Here is a 24,036-nt window from a genome sequence, read left to right on the forward strand (position 1 = left end):
GGCTCGATCCCAGGACCCCAGAACATGACCTGAGCAGAAGACAGACGCTTAACTGAGCCACCAAGGTGCCCTGGCTGCAAGATTCCTCACCATACTTTAAGACTAGAAGGTGGGCTGGTTTAAAAAAAAAAAAAAAGTTCAAGGCCGTATTTGGGTTAGTTGTTTCTGTTGATGTTCAGCCAATCTGATGGCACTTATACCAGCTTATCTGATGACAGAAGTTATAAACTTGAATAATTAAAAAGACTGTATGAGAAGTAAATAAACTATGTATTTTTGGCCAAGAGCTGGGAAGACAGATTGTATATAGGGCTTTCAATGAAAATCACGAGGCCCCTGGCTGTCCTAGTCAGAACATGCAACTCCTGATATCAGGGTCAGGAGTTTGAACCCCACATTGGGTATAGAGATTACTTTAAATAATGTTTAAAAAAAAAAAAAAAAAACAAGAAAAAAATTTAAAAGAGGTTGTTATTGGGCAGTCATGTGTTTTTGTTTGTTTTTAAGATTTTATTTATTTGAGAGAGAGAGAGACAGACAGAGCATGAGCAGGGGGGAGAGGCAGAGAGAGAGGGGAAGAGTACTCCCCACAGAGGAGGGAGTGGCAGTCATGTGTGTACCACAGCCTCTGGCACACAGTAGATGCTCAGTAAGTATCTACTTTCTTATTTTAAAAGATGGGAGGAGAGGGAGGCAGGAAGTAAGGGTCCAGTAGGAGACAGGAAAAGGGAACTTGTCTCCACTCACCTATGAATTAGGGACAGACCAAGAAACTAAACATGAGAGAAAAATATCCTGCTGGAGGCCAGAGGTTTCAAACTGGGGGCTCCTAATGTAGAACAGGTATGATGTACAGATTAATTTACTCATACAGTTAGGTTTTAATTTGTTGTGATATTTTAAAAATCGGGAGATTTTTACACTAAAATCTTGATCTCCGGCTTCCCTTGAAAAAACCCAGAGACCCTCATAGCAACAATGGGCTAAAGCTGAGTCAAAGCTTCATTTAGATGGGAGTCAATTATATTTAAATGGGGTGGGATCTCTTTATTGGCCACAGTCACCACCACCTCCACCACCTTCTAACCCAAATCACTCATTTTTGCTGCTTGCCTTGCTTCTGCTGGCATCAAGGTGTAGAGTGAAAAGGGCTGTAATGTGAATCTTGATCTCAGGGTTGTTGAGTTTGAGCATCCCCCGACCCCTACACCCCACTGGGTATAGAGACTACTTAAAAATAAAATCTTATTTATTTTATTTTATTTTTTATTTTAAAGATTTTATTCTATTTATTTGAGAGAGAGAGAGCATGAGAGGAGAGAGGTCAGCAGGAGAAGCAGACTCCCTGCCAAGCGGGGAGCCCGATACGGGACTCAATCCTGGGACTCCAGGATCATGACCTGAGCGAAAGGCAGTTGCCCAGGGTGCCTGGGTGGCTCAGTGGGTTAAGCCGCTGCCTTCGGCTCAGGTCCTGATCTCAGGGTCTTGGGATCGAGTACCACGTCAGGCTCTGCTCAGCAGGGAGCCTGTTTCCCTTCCTCTCTCTCTACTTGTGATCTCTCTCTGTCAAATAAATAAATAAAATCTTAAAAAAAAAAAAAAAGAAAAAGAAAGAAAGAAAGGCAGTTGCCCAACCAACTGAGGCACCCCTAAAAATAAAATCTTAAAAAGAAAGGGGCTCTACTGAGATCTCAAAAATCTGGGTTCTAGTCTTGGCTCAGCTACAAACATGTATTTTGTCTTGACTTATGTCCCCAACATCTCTGAGACTCAGTTTTCTTTCTCATCTATAAAAGGAGGGTTATACAAAATGATCTCTAATAGCTCTATAATTAGAATTTATCTACAATGCTAGCGTTGAGCATAGGTGAGACACAAAGTAGGCTCAGCCTATTTCACAGTCTATTCCCTGAATCCAATTTCTTGAAATGTTAATTTCATTCTGAGACTGAAGAAACACCTAGTGAACCTAGGTTAGTCTGAAAGGAAGTATAGGCTCTCTGGCACAGTATCTGGGTCCATTTGTGTGGAAAGACTAATCTCACTGTAATTAAAAGCCAGAAGACTGTCTTAGATACACAGATCATTTAGTGTCTTTCTTGACCATGTTCATTCCTATTATGGAAATTCTCAGATTCCTCTCTGGGATGGTTACCCAGCCTATGACTAAATGAAAAGTTCCAGAGCACAGAGCCTCCAGCTGTGGGCGTTCTTGAAGTATACAAAAACAAGAGCAAATATAAAGACCAATATAAGGAAAGAGTAGGCACTGGAATTTGAAAGCAGCAGAAAAAGTCCTGTCTGGACTAGTCAGAGAATATAATGTCAGTCCTGCAGATCATACTGTAACTGTGGCAGCTGCTGCTTTAGCTCTGAGTGTGGAAAGTCAGAGCCTATAAATCACCTCTGAGAGACATGTTCTAGCAATGAGAGAGTAAGTTTGGCCTCCTGTACAACACTTAGAAAGTATAAGGTCAGTAGATTAGTCTGACTGAAAATCTTTTAATTTATCCTCATAAAGCCCCTGGAAGTTGAGCAGGAAAAAATGGTACTTATCAATTCTGACTTATAGTCAGAGAAGCCTTAGGCTTAAAAAGCTAAAAACCACACATTGACCAAAGTATTCAAGATTTGCTTCAACAAATATTTATTGTGCTTTCACTGTGTGCCAGGTATTAGAGACCAGACAATGATGAATTAGCTACACTTCATTTCTTAGTCCCCAGAGAGTGAACAAAAATAGCCTAACATAAATCTCTGTACTTCCTATTCCCTATGTTATATACTTCTGATCATCTCTATGGGGACTATGAACAAACTTGAAAGACTCTACCTCTGAAATGGATCCAAAGGTAGATTCAATGACTCTGTATCCTCCTTCACAGAAAACCACATATCCCAACCAAAAAACAGTCTAGTTTGTTAGAGAGGATACAGTACCCATAGACTTTTTCCATAGGATAAAAAAAAAAAAAAAATCACACATAAGTGGTGCCTGGCTGCTTCAGTTCGAAGACCATATGACTCTTGATCTCAAGGTCATGAGTTTAAGCCCCACGTGGGGTATAGAAACTAAATATTCTTTTTAAAAACACACATAATAAATTGGTCAAATCTGAAGAGAAAAAAAATCAAAAGCTATTCAATGTTTTTATCATTATGTATAACCTTAAAGGCAAAAACAACTACATCTTGCCAATGTATGTAAGTACCCAGGACAATCATGAACACTTACTCTGGTTCTGCCTGTGGAAATACCTGTCCCAGTGTATTTGGGCAAAATGGTTATTATAATCTAGGTCAGAGTTTCTCCATCGGGGGCAATTTTCACCCAGGGGACACTTGGCAAAGTCTAGTGACATTTCTGGTTGTCTGGGGGATGACTAGGAAGACATCACTGGCATCTAGTGGGGACAGGCCAGGGGTGCTACTAACTATCCTGAAGTGCACAAGAGAACCCACAAAACAAAGAATTATTCAACCAAAAAGTCGGTATTGCAGAGGTTAAGAAAGCGTGGTCGGGGTGTTCTACATATTGGCTAGAGTAATAATTGGCTAGACTCATATTGGCTGGGTCTTTTAAGGGCTCCACGCAGACAGGTTCTGGCTGCTAATATAGGAACTGAAAGAAAATTAACATCCATTCTCCTTCATATCTTTCATCTTTCCCTCAGCCCCTGTGTTTCTAGTAATAAAACCTAATAAACCATTACATTTAGTGTCTGCTTTTTATTGGCCATTGAAATAAAAATCACAAGAGAGTGACAGAAGATGGAAAATAAACTTAAAAGCAAGAAAGTCAAGAAGGAAGAAAGGAAGGGAGAAAGGGAGGGAGAGGCTTGGTTGTCATTTCCACATCTAAGTGAAATGAAATCAACCAATCGAAAGAGTGGATAATGATCTGTTCTGTTGTGAGTCTGATCTTGTCTAGAAACAATGCTTATTTCCACCCCAGGAACACACAGCCTGTAAAAACTAAGTCATTCAGGCATTTTGCTTCTTCAAGGAGACATCGCTTATATGACTGAGGCCACCTAGTGGTTCCCAGTGTGGATCACAGCTAAGTAGGCCATAGGCCCCTTGACTCCAACATAGTTCTGTTAGATACATATTCTCTATTTACAAAAGGGAAGTCCCTAGTCTAGACAACCTAAAAGACATTTTCAGTTTCTCTAACATTTAACTCAATTCAACATGTGCCCCTACTGCATATACTAGTCTTTAAGCTCTAATGTTGGGGAGCATGTAGCAATTTCAGTCTGGGAAGAAAAACCACAGGTTCTGCTTTCAAAGAGCAGGGTCTTCACAGGTTCCCCAAGAACTGTTTCTTTTATGTCCCTTGCCCACAAATAACTCTAAAGAAGCAAGTAGAGCATATGAAAATTGTATGTTAATAATGATGATGAGCCCAAAGAAAACACCAAGCATTTGCATGAAATTACGGTCTCTCTCTTCCCATCTAGATGTGAAATAGCGTGAGATTCGTTCTGCTTGAGAAGGGGGAAAAAAAAACCAATTTGTTTATTTGATCAATGCTTCTTTATATTTGTCTTTATTCAGCTTGATTACTGAGACCAGTATAACTGGTCCACACACTGACACCCACTTCAGAACGTCTATGGCCAAGACAGGTGCATGAATGCCAAGCATGTTTCTAAGCTGCCAGTTCTAAGTCAACATCAGTATTTCAATTCCCAGTGAGACTCTGAAAAGGCTGGAAATGCTGCTTGGGTTCTCCTTCCCAGTTGTGAGGCTGGCAATAAAAAGTAAGAGTCAGCATCTGGCTTTCTCTCAAACAAAGCCGCTCAGCCCATCTTATCCACAAAAAAGATGCTATCCCAAGGGGCCATTCAGGATATATGTCTCTTGGATGGTACTTAGGGTGTTTCATTCATCATCGTGTTTTACTGATACACACACACACACACACACACACACAGTCTCTCTTTTTTCAGGAGGCTCATTTTCCAGGGACTCCCTCCTTCCTTTTGAAATGACACATTCTTAGAATTTTAAAGTCTGTTCACAAACTTGGCAAATCTTGGTTGCTCAGAACTATACTGTGGCCAGCCTTGGTTCATGGTGTGTGCCTCGTATTACTCAGAGGCAGCTCTGATAAAGAAACTCAATAATATGCAAGAATGTCCACAGACACAGTGTGCCTCAGTAGTTTCTGACATGATGCAAAAGAGAAACAGACCAGCACAGAAGGAGCAATCTGAGAGGAAAGCACGAATGTAGGATGCAGGAGACAGAGGGCACCTACCTGATCGCGATCCCCTGCAAAGCAGCAACTTTTCATGGTGCAAGAGTTGAAGTAACCCTGATTGTCAAACTGGAACACAGGCAGGCGGGAGTGGATGTCATAGAGCACAGGGGGCAGGCGACGCCTCAGGGCCAGGAGCTGGGTGCCGTTGCTGTTGAATCGCACACTCATGGCACTCTGGAGGGATAGATTGCCACCATAGCGCAGGAGAGAACTGGAAGGCAGGAAGCAGAGGGATTGGGCATGAGACGGATGGACAAGAGCCTACAAAATAACCACATTTACTTCTTCCCAAAACGTGTCCAGAATCTCCTGCTAGGTTTGCACAACTGGAAGTATTTCTATGCAGTAGGCTAGACGATAACAATGGGATATGAATGGCTCCTTGATTTCATTAGAGCAAGTTATTTAACCTATCAGTTCCTCTTTTCAATCTCCAAAAGGTGAATTACCAGTTAATTTAAAGGAAATAAAGAACAAAAGCATCATGAAAGAAGAGACATATTAAAATGATTAGTTACTTCATTTTCCTGAGCTAACTACATAATCAAGCAGATACTCACCAAGTCCCTGCGGGATAAGTCGTGTCCACTCTAACTGGCTAATCGTGGATGACATTTAAGGGATATATTTATCCTTGTATTAGAGATACAAAGCACATCAGCAAGAAAAACAGATACTTTACTGCTTAATTTGGATATATTTCTTAAAGATTTTACTTATTTATTTGAAAGAGAGAGAATGAGAGAGCGAGCTTGAGAAGAGGGAGGGTCAGAGGGAGAAGCAGACTCCCCGCTGAGCAGGGAGCCTAATGTGAGACTCGAGCCGGGGACTCCAGGATCATGACCTGAGCTGAAGGCAGTTGCTTAAACAACTGAGCCACCCAGGTGCCCCTGGATATTTTTTTTAACAGTAATCATTTTATTACTGGGGCACCTGGGTGGCTCAGTCTGTTAAGTATCTGACTTCAGCTCAGGTCATGATCCTGGGGTGCTGGGGTGGAGCCCTTGTCAGGCTCCGTGCTCGGTGGCACGTCTGCTTGTCCCTCTCCCCACACCCCTGAGCTCCTGTGTACACTCTGTTATGAATAAAAAAATCTTCTAAAAAATCATTTTATTACCTAAGCATTTATTTTTGAATTTTTAATCTGTTCACAGAAACTTTATGTTCTAGATGGCATAACTAAAGAGTAAATATTAAACAAAAAATTTTAATTTAAATGCTGGGTAAGTACTGTAACAATTAGAGAAGCAAGATGACTTGTTTTCCTGTACAATTCCCAACAAGTCTATATGTACTTTGGCTAATATATTTATCTAGCTTCACTAGGGAGACTGATACACTCTGGTTTGCCTACTATTCTTCTGGAGTCTCATAATATTCCTAACATTAAAACAAACTCACACAGTATGGTTCCAAATAATTTCTTTTGATGACTCAGAAGATACTTTCAGTTTTACAGTGAACCAGAATGGCCATGAACATTAACAATTATACAATACTAAACAGCAAAGGGTGTGTATCCGTGTGTTTATCTTCCAGTAATTAGTGCCCTTGATTAACCAGACTCTATTTCATTATGAAGGGATGAACTACTCACTGACCATATCATAACCAACTTCTTTTGTACTCTGTGTTCAACTCTTGGGGCGCTGAATTACTGGCAGGAAAATGAGGTTAAGTATATACACGGGGAATGATGCAGAAATTTATGTGACATCAAAACTACGAACTCATTTTACCTCACACAGACATTGTTGTCCTGGAAAGAAAAGAGTCCTAGTAGTTTTAGGAAAAAAACAGCTTATAAATTCTAGGGAATCACAGAGCTGGAAACGGCCTTGAGAGACCTAAATTAGAGCCTGGCAGATTTATCTGAACATTTTTAAGAAAGAAGTTTTAATAGCATTTTACCAAGTGAAAACTTAAAGAGCTATAAACTACCAGAAGAGATTTAATATTGAATGGAGACAACGCATTTTCTTTTTTTGCAGTGAGCGTGAAGGGTAAGATTAAGGGGGACAGGAAAAGAGATATCCCATAGGAAAAGGAGCCCCTGAACCACGTGTAAAGGCAGCAACCCGGCCTAGTCGTCAAACCATCTACACCCACACGAGCGTGGGTCAGCCCTGTGTCTTTCAGAGCAGTCTTCTCACCAGAGGGAGGCAAGCTCTGGTACTGCAGCTCCATGTGGAAACAAGGCTTGGGGCAAAACAGGATTTAATCCTTGTAGGATTGAAAAGAATGGAAAGAGAAAAAAGACTTAGGAAACAGAGCCTAGTACTCCCAACATCAAGAAGAAGGCTGGTAGCCCTGCAGGCCCCAAGTAATAATCTCTGCAGAGAAATGTTCTCATAATGGTCCTCAACAGAGGCCACACTCACTCACATACAGAGAATGAATGACGGGGCTATTAGAGTCCAGGCATTTCCTTCACAGGGTGCCCTAGCTGCCACAGGCATGCGGTGTTATCTAAACACTGAGCTCAAAAACAATGAGAGGCTTTCAATCCCACAGCAGCACAGAGTGTACAAATAAACCACCATCTGTAGGACTGAAGAGGAGCTGGGGGTGGAAACAAGACTCCACGGCAAGAAACTTGGCCAGCCCCACACCAGCAACAGCAGCAGGGGATTGCATCTGCTTGGGCACCTCTGACAGGAAAGCTGGGGCCTCTGGCAAACGCCCTTTGCATCGGTTAACAGGAATTTCCTCTGCTGATTCTAGTCAGACCTGTCGAAGTCTGCCCAGGACAGGCATCAGGCCCATCCCACCCCCACCAGAGCTCTTTGACCAATTTTCGCATTCTAGCCACCCTACAGAGGTCTGTTTGTGGGCTCTAGGAGAGTCACTAACTTTTCTCTCCTGTGCTTCTGGGCAGGGAACTCCTTTCTCTCACACAGAGGGAAGGGTGTAGAATTTGCTCCTAAGCGTCTGGGGGTGCTGTCTAAAAAGCATCAGCTGCTAAAACAGAATTCTTTGTGTTTGGGCACAAAATTCAACTCCTACCAGAGGGCAGAATGATACCTGAAATCCAGAGAGTGAACGATGTTAACCATGATTTCTCAGCAGGGGCTCTACAGCTGGCTCTTCCTGGTGAGAATGGTAAGGATGATCTAGTTCATTAGGAAGATAAAGCTTAGAAGCAGTCTGCCCTCACAGTCAAGATACAAAGATTATGTCAAAGATCTATAGTTTAAGGTTCCAAGTGTAAAGTGCCTGAGAAATCATCTGGGACTCTTTAAAAATGTGGATTTTCTGGATCCACCCCCAGATATTCTAATTCAATCTGGGAAGTGGGCCCAGGAATCTGAATTTAACAACCCCAATTAATTCTGATGCATGTGACTTTCAAACCACCTTGAGAAAGATGGTTGGTTTCATTTTTGGCATTTTGGGGGAAAGGAAGCAGGAAGAGAAGAGAGAATGGGGTCAGGAGGAAAACAAGGTGGAGAGAAGGTAGATTACCAGAGGTTCAAAAAAAACCAATTATACAATATGGCACTTTTTACAGCCCCATGTCCATTAGCAGAAAGGACTAATTCCTTTTGAAAACCAGAGTTCCTCTCTACCAAGAGTGCCTGAAATGTCTTTTTCTTGTCATCAATACATTCCCCAATGGAGAATTTTCTCATTTCCTCTTGGAGAACTGAGGGAAGACTGCCTCAATCTTTACTTGCTTTCTCAACTCTTGATCTTGATAAGGGAGATGGCACTATCCCCGCTCTTCAGAAAAATGGCCACCATTATGCACCCAGATAAGACGAGCAGTATCTTGAAAGGCAAGCAACAGATTAAAATGTATTCAACTCAAAATATCCTTATTTAGAAAAAGAAAAGCAAAAAATCTATTCCCAACCTATCTTCAAGGAATGATTTGTCATAAAATGATACAAGAATGGGGTAGGAGGTAATCCAAGGGTCAGCATGTAAAAGATCCAGGACGAAAAGCAGGAGAACCACAGAACAACAGGAAAAGATTTCTCACTAGTGTGGTCTCCTGAATTTTTCCTTTTTTGCTCCCTCCCACCCCCAGTATTCAAATGGACTTTTTTTATTGCTCTTACGGAGTAAAAAGAACATTTTTTAAAGTACTTGGCCAAGGATAAGGGCTTGGAATAGAAGAGAAACAGGCTAAGGCTGTTTCCAAGGAAAGTAACTGGGAGAAAGATACGTGTGATCATGTGCAACACAAGACAGGGCACTGCTAACTTTTCCAAGATTAGATTCTATGGAGCTAGATTTCCATAAAACCATGACTAAGTAATTCATCTGCCGGTACCAACATGATTTACCAATGCCCACCAGCATGAAATTCCTTACATTTTCCAAGTGAAAGCTTCAATAACACCCATGAAATGTACTGTTATTCCAAATCACAGACATCAGACCTGGTATTGTACCACCAGAGTGGCACAATCAAGATCCTATATAGGTGGGGGAAATCCCTTCCTCCCCTCCAGTTTCTGCTTTAGGATGGGATAACCTATAAGGAGTAAAAGACATTTTGTACTCGCACAACCCATAGAATATGACAAATCCTAGAGAACAATAGAATTAGAAAGCAAACAAGTTCAGGGAGTCACAGCCCACACCAATCTTATTTAAGAATGCTCAGGGTCATAATAATCCCTTAGCCATTTATTTTATGTGAGTTGGCAGGAGAACCTTTTCTCTTTTGTTTTTTCTAACGCAATCCTCAATTTCAAGATTGAGACTTCCCTAGAGGAAGCTGGAACTATTAGACAACTAGTATGAGAAAGATAACGCTGTGATCTATGTCTAAACAAACTCACTTTCCCCAGAACATGATTCACTGCCAAACCTCTCTGGCTTGAAATATAGATACAGGTTCAGCGTACCTGATAAGATTTCCTTCCCTTCTTGAATACCCAGAAATTTAAATTTGACTGAAGTTGGCAGAAGGGCCTGGTAAATTTCTGATAAAGAGATCTTTGGATAGGGGTGGCTGGCTGGCTCAGTCAATAGAGCATGCAACTCTTGATCTCATGGTTGTGGGTTTGAGCCCCATGGTGTGGGTAAAAAGATTACTTAGAAATAACATATTTTTTAAAAATCTTTTTAACACATCTTTAAATGACCAAATGACATATCTAGTCCCTCCACAAAGCAAACATGGATGGCGGGCTTGCAGTATTTCTAATCACACCATCTTCCAGAAAAGGGACATACCCAAAGTTGAAGTGATTTGGAACCTAAATTTTTGCATTTGGCCCAGAGATTCCCAAAAACCACACAGAACCAAACAAGATCTCAAAATAAAGTAAGAGGCACTGCCATAAGCAAAAGATTTGTTATAGGACACTCATGAATTTCCCACAGAACAAGGACTCAACATTTAGTCATCTCAGCTCATCAGACGGCCTGGCTTACTCAGAATCCCCCTCCATCCCAAGCTACAGAAAACAGAGAGGGATTTCGTAAGCAGCCATTTCATCTTCACTTACAACTAACTACTCCCGGTCCTACCTTCTGACAGATTTTTACATTAGCATCAGCCCCAACCTCACAGTACATAAAACTGGAAAGGAAGAGTTTAATGAACAGTGGGTGGCAAAAGGCAGGAAAAAGCCAGGGGAAGAGGGAGACTGGGATGGCAGCTCCTATAGCAACAGTAGCAGTGCTGCAGGAGGGCGTGGGAATACATGCAGGTAAACAGGCAGTCCCTGATGGCAGGAGGGGAAACTGGGGTGGGTACATGACTGTTAGGGTACAAGATCACAAAGCTGGAGAAACGTTAAAGAGGAAAGAGGCAAAGTCTGGAAAAAAATCCTAAGCAGAAGAGGGTCTGAAAACAAAATCTCAATTTCTTACCTTCTAGGAAGAACTCCTACACAAATAGTTGAAAATGAGAGATGCGAGGGATGCAAAAGAAAGGGAGGGAAGGCCAAGTCAAACTGCTGACTGATGGGAGAAGAAACAGGAAGCCAGCCTGTTTCTCATAGGAGCCGCTCACTGAGAACATATCCAAACACCAAAGTCCCTTCTAGTTGGCAGTCACACAACTGTCTTAGAATAATGGCTTTGAAACTTTTTTCTAGCAACCTTTTGTAAAGTACATTTTATACCGCATCCCAGTACACCCACATCTTTTAGCATAACTTCATTAAACAATACTTACCACCTACTATAATGCTATGCACTGATTTTCTATTCTATATTTTTTTTATTTAATAAATACTTGTGACCATCTACAATGATGTCGTGGCCCACAGAATTATTGAAAGAGCTTCCTACCTTAGCCTCCTTGCTTCCACTCTTGGCCCATGCTTCATTTATCTTGAATAACACAGCCAGAGGGATGATGAACCATGAGTCAGAACACATCATTCCTTTGCTAAAGGTCATCCAGTGGCTCCCCATTTACACCAGAGTAAAAGCCAATTCCTTATGACACCAGTAAAACCCTAGACAACCATCTCTCCAACCCCTGTATCTCTGACCCCACCTTCTAGCCCTCTTCTTACTTTACTCTACTTCAACCACATTATGCCTCCTTGCTGACCCTAGAACAAGTCAAACATGCTTCTGCTTCAGGGTCTGCATTTGCAGATCCGGAAGTCCAGAAAGGTCCTCTCCAGGGATGCCCATGATTCTTTCTTCAAGTATCCTCCTCAACCAGGCCCTTTCTGACACCCTGTGCAAAAATACCAGCTCCCCAGTACTCTGTCTCCCTTGCCTGCTTTATTGTTCTGTAGTACATGAATCACCACCTTATACACCATATATTTTTATGTATTTATTTTGTTTCTTATTTGTCTTTTCCCACTAGACTGTGAGCTTTTGTTTGTTTTCCCCATATATCCCAAGTGCTTGAACAGTGCCAGACACATAATCGTCCTTCAATAAAGAGCTGCTGAATGAATGATCTAATGGATTGTGAGCAGCTGTTTGAAAAACTCTTGACTTTGTACATTAAAAAAAAAAAAAAAAAAAGGGATCCACCAAAGTTCACATAGGTCTTGACATTTATCTACACATGAAACCCAATCTGAGAGGCAAGCCACAAAGCAGCAGAAAATTGGAAAAATTGCAAGAGGCAGGGCACCTGGGTGGCTCAGTCGGTTAAGCATCTGCCTTTAGCTCAGGCCATGATCCCATGATTCTCATTTCACACTGGTGGAAACCAAGGTCCTAAGCAGTTACGTGATTTGGTCCTGAGCACACGACAGATAAGCAGCAGACGTAGAACCAGCAAATTTTTTTCTGTTTCTTGGCTCAACAGGATTTCACAGAGGGGTGCCTTGGTAGCACAGCTGGTTAAGCGCTGGACTCTTGGTTTTACCTCAGGTCATGATACCAGATGGTGAGATCGAACCCCATGTGGGGCTCCATACTCAGCGTGGAGTCTGCTTGTGTTTCTCTCTCCCTCTCCCTCTGTTCCTCCCACCTCTCTAATAAATAATTCTTAAAAACAAATAAACTGCAAAAACAAAACAACAAAACAAAAAACCAAGATTTCACAGAATACATGGTGGAGATGGATTATTCTACCTCAGAAAATACTATCAGACGAGGAGGCATCAGGGCCAGAGGATTTATCTAAGTAATTCACTTCACACCCTGTCCTGTCATTCATTAACTCATGTGTTCATGCATGCATTTACTGAATAAACATTTACTGAATACCTACTAACTATTTTACATACCGCACTAGGCCCACAGTTTCAAGTTTGAAATAAGATGAAGGAGATGGGGCACGTGGGTGGGCTCAGTTGTTAAGCACCTGCCTTCAGCTCAGGTCATGATCCCAGGGTCCTGGGACTGGAGCCCCTCTCAGGCTCCCTACTCAGTGGGGAACCTGCTTCTCTCCCTCTCCCTATCCCCCTGCTTGAGTTCCCTCTCTCGCTGTCGCTGTCAAATACATAAATAAAATCTTTTAAAAAAGATTTTAAAATCTTTAAAAGATTTTATTTATTTGAGAGAGAGACACACACACATACACAGCAAGAGATGGAACACAAGCAAAGGGAGTGGGAAAGGGAGAAGCACGCTTCCACTGAGCAGGGAGCCCGATTCGGGACTTGATCAATGCCACCCAGGCACCCCAATAAATAAAATCTTAAGAAAGAAAAAAAAAAAGATGAAGGAGACAACCTCAAGAACCTATTAGGTATAAGGAAACCAAAAGTTTCCATCTATAACATACATAGTGTTGTAGTAAGGAAAACGTGTAGTGAGAGATATAGGAAGACTATCTATCCTCCACTGGGGACACAGGGGTGGGAGTGCTTCCAATAGACTTCTAGAAGAAAAATCTCAGCTGACTCAACAGAAAGAGTCAGAGAGTTGACTCAAATTCTTAACTGGCAAAAGAAATGAGATAAATCCAGGTATATTAATGTATGGGTAAATTTCCAACACATACTGATGAGTGAAAAACATACATGCATACAGAGACAACTCTGTATGTTTTCTATGGATACGTATGTTAGCATATAAAAGTAAAAAAAAAAGAAAAAGTTCTGGAGGCATATACTACAAATTCCTAACACTCATTACTCTCAGGGGAGGGGACAGGAGACCAGTACTGGAATAAGTAGTAGTCAGAATGGACTGCAGCTTTATTCGAAGTTTTAAAAGGAGAACTTTACTAAGACAGAATCCATATTTTTTTAACTTCTAATTCTGAAGCAAGTACAGATTCAGAGGAAGTTGCAGAGACATGTACAAAAAGATCCTTTGTACCCTTTAGCCACCCTCTCCCTGTGTTACCATCCTAGATAACAATAGTAAAATATCAAAACCAGGAAATTTACATAGATACACTCTATAGAGCTTATTCAGATTTTGCCGATTACGCATGCAATCATTTGTGTGTGTGTGTGTGTGTGTGTGTGTGTGTGTGTGTGTGTGGCTCTATGCAATTAGATCACATGCACAGCTCATGTAACCACTACAATTAAAACACCTGTGGTGCTCGCTTCAGCTATACTAAAATTGGAACGATACAGAGATTAGCATCGCCCCTGCGCAAGGATGACACACAAATTCGTGAAGCATTCCATATTTAAAAAAAAAAAAAAAAAAAAGAAGAAGACAAGTATGTTACCATCATCACAAGACTCCCTCATGCTACCCTCCCTTGTATGGCCACATTCATCCCCACTCTATCCCCATTGCTAACATCTGGCAACCACTTATCGGTTCTCCATCTGTTCAACTATATTAGTTTGTGAATATTTACATGGAATCATGCAGTATGTATCTTTTGAGACTGGGAAGTTCGTTTTTAATCTATAAAGGAACTACCAAACTATGTTTCAGAGTGGCTATAGGATGGTACATTCCCACCAGCAATGCAGGAGCGATCCAGTTTCTCCACAACTTCAGCAGCACCACTCGTATTTCAAAAAGCCAAATTAGAAGTCGGTCAATGTATTTTAAAACAAAAGTAGAGACAAAGCTAGACATTTTTAGCATCCTTATGGATATATCTAATGCCACCTATGAAATATTTTTGTAACAACAACCAAAAAAACCCCCCAAAAATAAAACCACCCACAAAACCCTGAATCACTTCAAGCCCCTTAATCTAAAAACAGTTTATAGGAAAAAATGGGTCAGAAGAAACATGCTAAACGACAGTGTAAAATGCAATCACTATAATCTAAAATGTGAGAAATTCCGTAAGATAAATAATAGTTATTTTAACAAATAGATTTGCAATGGAAAAATGTGAGAGGCGGGAATAGTTATTAAGAGACTCAGAGGCCATATTAAATAATTGCTTTGTATGAACCCTATCTAAATCCTGAATCATTTGTAGCATTCATGAGACAATTAAGGAAATTTTCTTTTTTTAAGATTTTAAGTAATCTCCATACCCAACGCGGGGCCTGAATTCACAATCCCGAGATCAAGTTACATGCTCGGTAGGGCTCTCTGCTTGGCAGGGAGCCTGCTTCCCCCTCTTTCTCTCTCTGCCTGCCTCTCTGCCTACTTGTGATCTCTCTCTGTCAAATAAATAAATAAAATCTTAAAAAAAAAAAAAAAAAAAAGAGTTACATGCTCTACCAAATGAACCAGCCAGGTGCCGTAACAATTAAGGAAATTTAAACACTAATTAAATAGATGCAATGACATTAAGAAGTTATTGTTATTTCTTAGGTATGATAATACTGGGATTATGTTTTTTAAAAGAATTTTCTTTTTATGGAAAGTAATTTGGCAGTTCCTCAAGAAGTTTAACATAGGATTACCATATGACCCAGTAATTCTACTGCTAGCTATATACCTGAAAGAACTGAAAACAGATACTCAAAACAAATACTTCTTCATGAATGTTAATAATAGCACCATTCATAGTACCAAGAAGTGTAAACAACTCAAATACCTATCAAAGGGTGATTAACAAAATGTGGTATTTCCATACAATAGAATATTATCCAGCCATAAAAAGGAATGAAGTACTGATACATGCTACAATGTGGATGAGTCTTGAAAACATGATGATAAGTATAAGTAGCCAGATCAAAGGTCACATAATGTACGAAACAGCTGGAACAGGTAAATCCAAAGAAACAGAAAGCAGAGAGATGGTAGCCAGAAGCTACCAAGAGAAAAGTATTCTGGGGAGTCACAGCATAAAGGGTATGAGTTTTAATTTAGGAGAATGAAAATGTTTTGGAACTAGATAGAGGTTATAAAACACTGTGAACATGCTACATGCTATTGACCTTTTCACTTTAAAATGGTTAATTTTATGTTATGTGAATTTTACCTCAATTTATTTACTTATTCATTTTTAAAGATTTTATTTATTTATTTGACAAAGAGAGACACAGCCTGAGAAGGAACCAAAGCAGGGGGGTGGAAGAGGGAGAAGCAGGCTTCCTGAAAAGCAGAGAGCCCGATGTGGGGCTCAATCCCACGATCCTGGGACCATGACCTGAGCTGAAGGCAGACGCTTAACGACTGAGCCACCCAAGTGCTCCTGAATTTATCTCAATTTAAAAAAGAATTATCCCGGGGCGTCTGGGTGGTTCAGTGGTTAAGCGTCTGCCTTCTGCTCAGGTCAGGATCCCAGGGCCCTGGGATGGAGCCCCACACCGGGTTCCCTGTTCAGCGGGGGGTCTGAGTCTCCTCCCTCTGTCACTCCCCCTGCTCTCCCGCTCTGTCAAATAAATAAATAAAATCTTTAAAAAATAAAAAGGAAAAGAATTATCTTTAAGAGATACATATTTACAAAGTATTTACAAAGAAATGAGATCATGTTACAGGGAAATCGATTCAAAATAATTGGAAAGGGAGGTCACAGATGAGGAATAAATGAAGCAAGACTGTCCATGGGTTAATTACTGAAGCTGAGCAATAGGTACATTAGTATTCCTTTTACTAATATTTGTATCTAAAATTTTTTTTAACCACAAAATTTTTTTAAAGAGAAAAGATTTGATTTTACAATAAGAAAGTCCACTTGATTTAAGGATTTGATATCACTTCCTTCTGAATAGCAATATTTGGCAATATTAAAGGAAGGATATGAACTGGTACATGCTTCCAGAACTCCCATCCATTCCCCAGATGTTCTGAGTTCTCTTTTATAAAAGGCACATTTGTGCTTGTGCAAAGGAATGGGAATGGGGAAGCTCTGGCCTAAAATCCAAAGACCCTGGATCAGAATGAACACAGAAATAAATTCAACATGGACCTTCCCCTACGCCCCCAACCCCAACCCCTTTTAATAACCAGAGCTCCCATCTTGCAGGAAATGCGACGTTGCTTAATCATCTGGAATAGCTGTTGCAAATGGCAGATTCACAGGTCCTGCCTCAGGCCTTAACAATTCAATCTCTGGATCTGTGCTCCAGGAAGGAGCATTTTAACTAGATTCCCAGGTGATTCTGATGCCCTCTAAAGTCTGAGAATACCTGGGGCCCGGGTGCCTTCCAATGGACAAAGCTGATTCTAGAGCTCCACCTCGTGGCCTAAAAACAAGACAGCAACTTCACCAGAATCTCTGGCTTCCCCACAGAACTCTGAGAGGCAGTCAAAACCCAGGAAGAACCCTTACAATCTCCTTTAGGGATTTATGCCTTAGAGACAAAATTTTGACCCATGCCATTACACTGAAGGAATTAAAAGGTCCAGAAAACATTACAGAAAGCTTACTCTGAAAATGCAGACTATTTGGGTATAAGTATAAAACTGCATTCATTTGGTATTTACTGAACACAATAGTCTAATGATCAGAGATAAATAAAACATGGCCTTAAAAATCCATAGGAAGGGGCGCCTGGGTGGCTCAGTGGGTTAAGCCGCTGCCTTCGGCTCAGGTCATGATCTCAGGGTCCTGGGATCGAGTCCCGCATCGGGCTCTCTGCTCAGCAGGGAGCCTGCTTCCTTCTCTCTCTCTCTCTGCCTGCCTCTCAGTGTACTTGTGATTTCTCTCTGTCAAATAAATAAATAAAATCTTAAAAAAAAAAAAATCCATAGGAAAACGTGACAGAGGTGCCTGGGTGGCTCAATCGGTTAAGCGTCTGCCTTTGGCTCAAGTCATGATCCCAGGAATCCTTGGATTGAGACCCACATCAGGTTCCCTGCTCAGCAGGGAGTCTGCTTCTCCCTCTCCTCCCCACTGTTGTTCTCTCTCGCTATCTCTGTCTGTCTGTCTGTCTCTCAAATGAATAAATGAAGGAAAACATGACAGGTAATAGTACAGCTCAGGACAAGCACTTCATTTCTGAGAAGCAATTCCTGGGTACTGGGAAGGAAATAAAAAATATACTCTAAGTCTAGCTGGAGATAAACACTCCTATCAAAAGATCACTAATGATGGCAAAAGCAGCAATGGAGCCACTAAGCCAAGCAACATGCATGCCACAGACTGCAAGTCCTTTACAGAGGCTCTGAATAGAGATCCCTTACTGCAGAAGAAAAAACTTCATGTACTGGCACATATTCTGTACCCAGACTGTGCTAGGTGTTGGGGACACAGTGAGTAAAAGAAGCTTTTTATTTTCTGTTCAGAGTACCATGTACATATGTATGTATGTATTTATTATTATTATGTTCAGTTAGCCAGCATATAGTACATCATTAGTTTTTGATGTAGCATTCAATGATTCATTAGTTGCATATAACACCCAGTGCTTAAGAATATGTAACAGGGGGCACCTGGGTGGCTCAGTCGGTTAAGTGTCTGCCTTTGGCTCAGGTCATGATCCCAGAGTCCTGGGATTGAGCCCCAAGTTGGGCTCCCTGCTCAGTGTGGAGTCTGCTTCTCCCTCTCTCTCTCTACCCCCTCCCTTGCTCTCTCTCTCTCATGCTCTCTCTCAAATAAATAAAATCTTTAAAAAAAAAAAAAAAGGTATGCAACAAAGGAGCAAGGGTGCTTTTCCTGAGGAGTTACCATTTGACTGTGGACCCTGACAACTAACTAAAATTTGGCCAAAGAAAAGCGCAAAAAAATTTGAGACATACTCCTCTATGTGTATTTGTATATGGAAGAGAGTACAAGGAGAGAGAGAAGGGACAATGGCACCAGAGAAGAAGCAGACTGCTTACTGAAGGAGTTTTTATTTTATCCAGTAAAGCAGGTCATACATTCATTCCAAAAAACATTTTCTTAGAGCATCCCACACATAGGTTCTGGGGATATGGCCATGAACAAAGATATCACGAATCCACTAAAACTCCTGGGTAGAGAATGGCAAGAGTGATGTTTAAGGAAGTGTACTACATGGCAGAAGCAAGAGGCAAGCTAAGAAGCCAGTAGTCAGTCCCTTCTGAATAGAGCTATGGGCCTGAGATGGAGGTAGGGCTTTCAGAACTGAAAACAGTGGCCAGGCACTAACACATAGCAAGGCTGGGTATGGCAGAGGGGCAGAGAGATAGAAAAGGAAAATAGGACTCTGGGCTTTAGGCCAGGATGACTGTGGGAGTGATGGTGACACTGATAAAAAGAAACAAGAAAGGAATACAGTTCTAGAGAGAAAACAAGTGCTTATTATAGGTTTTGGTGGATGGAACACCTGTCTGAGTATTGTATAGGTATGTAAAGATGGGTGAGTGGGGAAAGAAAGAAAAAAAGGAGTGGCTAACCAGAAGGCATGTCCCCCAATTAGAGCTAATCATTCTGACAACTAAATGCCAATGGTCCCCAGCTTTTCTCTTGCAGTTTTCTACAGCACCATCCAAACTGCTGGGTCCTCCTGACTGTCCTCTCTCCCTCTTTTGTTCCTTCAAACCATTTCCTAAAGAGCTGGTGATATTGCTACAACCACTGGCATCACAGGGAAGGCAAGTAACCAGGTGAAGATAATAGTGATCTCAGATTTTTTTAAATGTACTTTAAGATTTTATTTATTTACTTATTTGAGAGAGAGAGAAAAAGAGTGAGAGGTCAGAGGGAAAAGCAGACTCCCCGCTGAGCAGGGAGCCTGATGCGGGACTTGATCCTGGGATTCCAGGATCATGACCTGAGCCGAAGGCAGTCTCCCAACCAAATGAGCCACCCAGGTGCCCCTTTTTCAAAAAGATTTATTTATCTATCTATCTATCTATCTATCTATCTATTTATTTGAGAGAGAGAGAATGAGAATTAAATGTACTTTAAATACATTAAGTAGGGTGTCTAGGAGGCTCAGTTGGTTAAGCATCTGCCATCAGCTCAGGTCATGATTCTAGATTCCTGGGATAGAGTCCCACATCAGTTTCAGTCTCCTTGCTCAGTGGTGAGCAAGGAGCTTCTCCCCCCCAACTACCAGCTTGTGTGTCCTTACTCATGCTGACAAGTAAATTAAAAAAATAATAATTTAAATACATTAAATATACTTAAGTAAAGTATACTAATTCTAAGTATATAGCTCAGTAATTTTTTTACTGAAGTATATACCCATGAAACTACCACCCAGATATTAAACCCTGGAAGCTTCCCTCATGCCTCCCTAAGTCAGTACCCTTCCCAAACGTCACCACTATTCTGACTTCTACGACCTGCCTGTTTTTGAAGGCCATATACACTTCCGTATCTATCTGGCTGCTTTCATTCAATATTCACCCACGTCAAAGTGGGTACCTACAATTCATTCTTATGTCTATGTGGTGTTCCATTGTATGGCTATTCTGCAGTTTACTTATCCATTCTCCTTCAATGGACATTTGTGTTGTTTCCAGCTTTTGGTTGTTATGAATAAAGCATCTGTGAATATTATTATACACAAATTTGGTGGAAGTCCGTACTCACTTCTCTTAGATATACCTAAGGGTGAGATTGCTGGTCATAGAATCACATGTGGAGTTTTAGCAGACATTTACAAAAGAGTTTTCCCAAGTGGTTGTACCAAATTACCCTCACCTAAAATGTATGAGATTTTCAGTTGCTCCACACTCTTATCAACACTTGGTACTATCAGTCTCTTTAATTTGAACCATCCAGGATCTACAGTGATAATTTACTGTGGTTTTAACTTGCACTGCCCTCAGGAGTAGTGAAGCTGAATGCTTTTCAAATGTTTATTGGCTATTTGGTCTACCTTCTTTTGTGAAGCACCTATTCAACAGTCCTGCTCATTTTAAAAGTTCCATTTTCTTTTACTGATTTGTAGTTCTATTGCTGATCTGTAGTTCTATTAGAATAGATTCTGTAGATAGGAATTCTTGTTCAATACATGTATGATGAATATTTTTTCCCAGATCATGGCTATGGCTTCTCTTTTGGCTCATCTTTTCACTTGAGTGTCTCTGATGAACCGAAGTTCTTAATTTGAATGAAATCCAATTTAACATTTTTTTTCTTTCATGTAAAGTGCTTTTTGGGTCATGTTTAAGAAATCTCTGTCTACCCTAATGGCCTTGCATTCTGGTCTGGACAGGCTCATTCTTTAAAGTTTCAACAAACACCAGAGCATGAGCACCTTCTCCAGCCTCTGAAGCTGTACCCTGAGCCCCATTATAGCATAAGCAACCCTCAAAATGCAATGCGGAAGAGATGGTCTGGTTTGTTCAGAAGGCAAGGAGTTACATTTAATTTGGTCTCTACAGCAGCAGAATTGAGAAAGTCCCTGCAAAACAGACATCTAACCTAGAGGTCTCCCAAAGCCAGGTGAGGTCCTGAGAGCAATTTCTTTTTTAATAGTAGGAATTTGCATTCGGTGCCCAATTTCATATGTGTCATTTACACACCACGTGAAAACACCATCTTATAAGTCTAGTCTTTATAGGAATTCCTGGCTTGCCCTAGTTTTATTATTGAGTAGGAAAAAATCACTCTCCTTATTATCCTTGTCAAAGCAAGACACTATTACCTATCACAGAACAGTTTCTGACAGCAAGTGACAGAAATTAAAGATACAAGAAGGGAGAGAGGTGGTGTGTGAATAGTCAGCTGAAACAGGGAATGAAAAGGATGAGACAAGCTGAGTAACAGCAGGGGAATCTTTACTTTTTCTGAACTCCCTCAATGTTAGAAGATGGCAGATCTGAAACCTATTCAGAGGCCATTGCATCAGTCCAAGCAAGACATAACTGGGATGTTGGCAGTGACAAAGAATAGGATGGCTGCAAAAAGACATCAGCAGGGGGGCGCCTGGGTGGCTCAGTGGGTTAGGCCTCTGCCTTCCACTCAGGTCATGATCTCAGGGTTCTGGGATCAAGCTCCACATCAGGCTCTCTGCACAGCAGGGAGCCTGCTTCCCACCCCGCCCCCAGCGCCGCCCACCTGCCTCTCTGTCTACTTGTGATCTCTGTCAAGTAAATAAATAAAATCTTAAAAAAATTATAATAATAAGTAAATAAATAAATATAGAGCCATTAATACGCTGAATAACTTTTTCTTCTTGTGGGTCAAAGGTCTCTAGGAGAACCTAGTAAAAACTCTTTCCCAATCCCATGTGTACTCAGTTGAATACACAAGCACACACAATTTTACTTGCAATTTTAAGGGGTTCACAAATTTCCTAAAATATCTCTGTAGACTTTAAGTATCCCTTAGAACAGATCTACCTTGTTCCAGGGTTGTCCTCCCAGGGGATTCAGAATTGCCCCACGATCTAGGTTGAGGTTTCTAGGCAGCTGTGTTCAGGAGACAAATCATCTACTGCCAACTCAGCATTATCAATCCTGCATGGAAATGACAAAGCCCCCTCTTTTCCTTCCCAACACCAATTTATACTGAGAGAATTCAAACAGAAAAGATCTTTAATTTAGTCCCAAAATACCAGCAGATGAAGAACAGGACCCCAAGAATATTTCATGCTCCTTTTCTGCCTCATTCCCATAGAACCCCAAAGAACCTTAGAAGAGTTGAAAGAAACAGGTAAAAACATCCTAGTCCACTGTGCTCCTTCTTTTTATTCCAAGAAAGGAATCAGTTAAGAATATCAATTAGCCTTATTAGATGACTTTTCTCCCATATGGGCTTTGAAAACTACAGGTTACCAAGGAAACCATATAACCTCACCCATAATTAAAGACATAAGCAAAACAGGAAGAGAATATTTCCCCCCATAAGACACTGTAAGTGTTGGCAAGGGTCTGGAAAAATGTGTAGTCATGCATAGTTGGTAGGTTTGTAAATCACTACAGTCTTGTGGTGACAAGACAATGTGACCATTTTTATCAAAAAATAGAAAAGCATACATCATTTGATACAGCAATTTCCTATAGATATTTTTGCAAAGGTAGGCCAAGATAGCTGTGCCAATCAAGCTCAAGGCAACGCACTGTTTATAATGCCCAAACTGGAAACAAGAAGTCCTGGCTGTTAGATACACCATATAAATGGAACATCATGCAGCCATTAAAAGAATGTGCTAGAGGGGGTGCCTGACTGGCTCAGTCAGTGGGGCATAGGACTTTTGATCTCAGGGTTGAGAGTTCGAGCCCCACATTGAGTGAAGAGATTACATAAAAATGAAATCTTAAAGGGCACCTGGGTGGCTCAGGCAGTTAAGCATCTGCTTTCAGCTCAGGTCCTGATCCCAGAGTCCTGGGATGGAGCCCCATTGCATGGAAAATTGTGTGTGCTTGTGTGTTCTCCCTCTCCCTCTGCCTGCTGCTCCCCCTGCTTGTGCTCTCTTTCTGTCTCAAATAAATAAATAAGATCTTTTTAAAAAAAAAAAAAGGAAATATTAAAAAAAAAAAAAAAAAGAACATGCTAGATCTGTAAGCGCTGATAGGAATAAAGTTCCAATACATATTATTAATTGAAAAAAGAAGTTGAACATGGTTCCTTTAGCCTAAAGTTTTTTTTTTTTTTTTAATATTTTATTTATTTATTTGACAGACAGAGATCACAAGTAGGCAGAGAGGCAGGCAGAGAGAGAGAGGAGGAGGAAGGCTCCCCGCTGAGCAGAGAGCCCGACACGGGGCTCGATCCCAGGACCCTGAGACCATGACCTGAGCTGAAGGCAGAGGCTTTAACCCACCGAGCCACCCAGGCGCCCCTAGCCTAAAGTTTTTAAAGGATAGATATACATGCTAGTACATGTATTAAATTATGTTCTGATACATAAGAAACTGTTCATTATAGTTATCTTTGGAGAATATGACTAGAGACCAAGAAGAACCATACTGATGTATAAACATGTAGTAAATATAAGAGAGGTAATCTGGAGATGAGATTTTTTTCTTTTCTTTTCTTTTTTTTTTTCTTTCGTTATATTTCTCTAGATATAAACCTTATATTTAATACATGTTATTTTAAAAATAAAGCAATAATCTCACTTTTTTTTTTTTTTTTAAAGAAGCCATGTTTAGTGAGGAGGTAAGTAGAAAGGGGGGAGAGCCCAAATACAAAACACAGT

At 40.9% G+C, this 24,036-nt stretch overlaps 1 protein-coding gene and 1 non-coding gene across 3 annotated transcripts in view; one reads left to right on the forward strand and one right to left on the reverse strand.

Annotated features, from left to right (window-relative positions):
• The window catches only part of DCAF5 (DDB1 and CUL4 associated factor 5), a 102,346-nt gene that overhangs the window by 43,861 nt on the left and 34,449 nt on the right, over nt 1-24,036 (reverse strand). For both annotated transcript variants that reach the window (XM_059373470.1, XM_059373471.1), the window contains exon 6: nt 5,267-5,480. In XM_059373470.1, coding sequence (XP_059229453.1) covers nt 5,267-5,480 — 214 coding nt within the window. The remainder of the gene's footprint in view (nt 1-5,266; nt 5,481-24,036) is intronic.
• LOC132000409 (U6 spliceosomal RNA) lies at nt 14,199-14,301 on the forward strand. The gene has a single exon (XR_009399284.1). It is a non-coding gene; the product is annotated as a U6 spliceosomal RNA (small nuclear RNA).

The sequence above is a fragment of the Mustela nigripes genome, chromosome 13 (genome assembly GCF_022355385.1).
Source record: "Mustela nigripes isolate SB6536 chromosome 13, MUSNIG.SB6536, whole genome shotgun sequence".
Classification (NCBI taxonomy): domain Eukaryota; kingdom Metazoa; phylum Chordata; class Mammalia; order Carnivora; family Mustelidae; genus Mustela; species Mustela nigripes.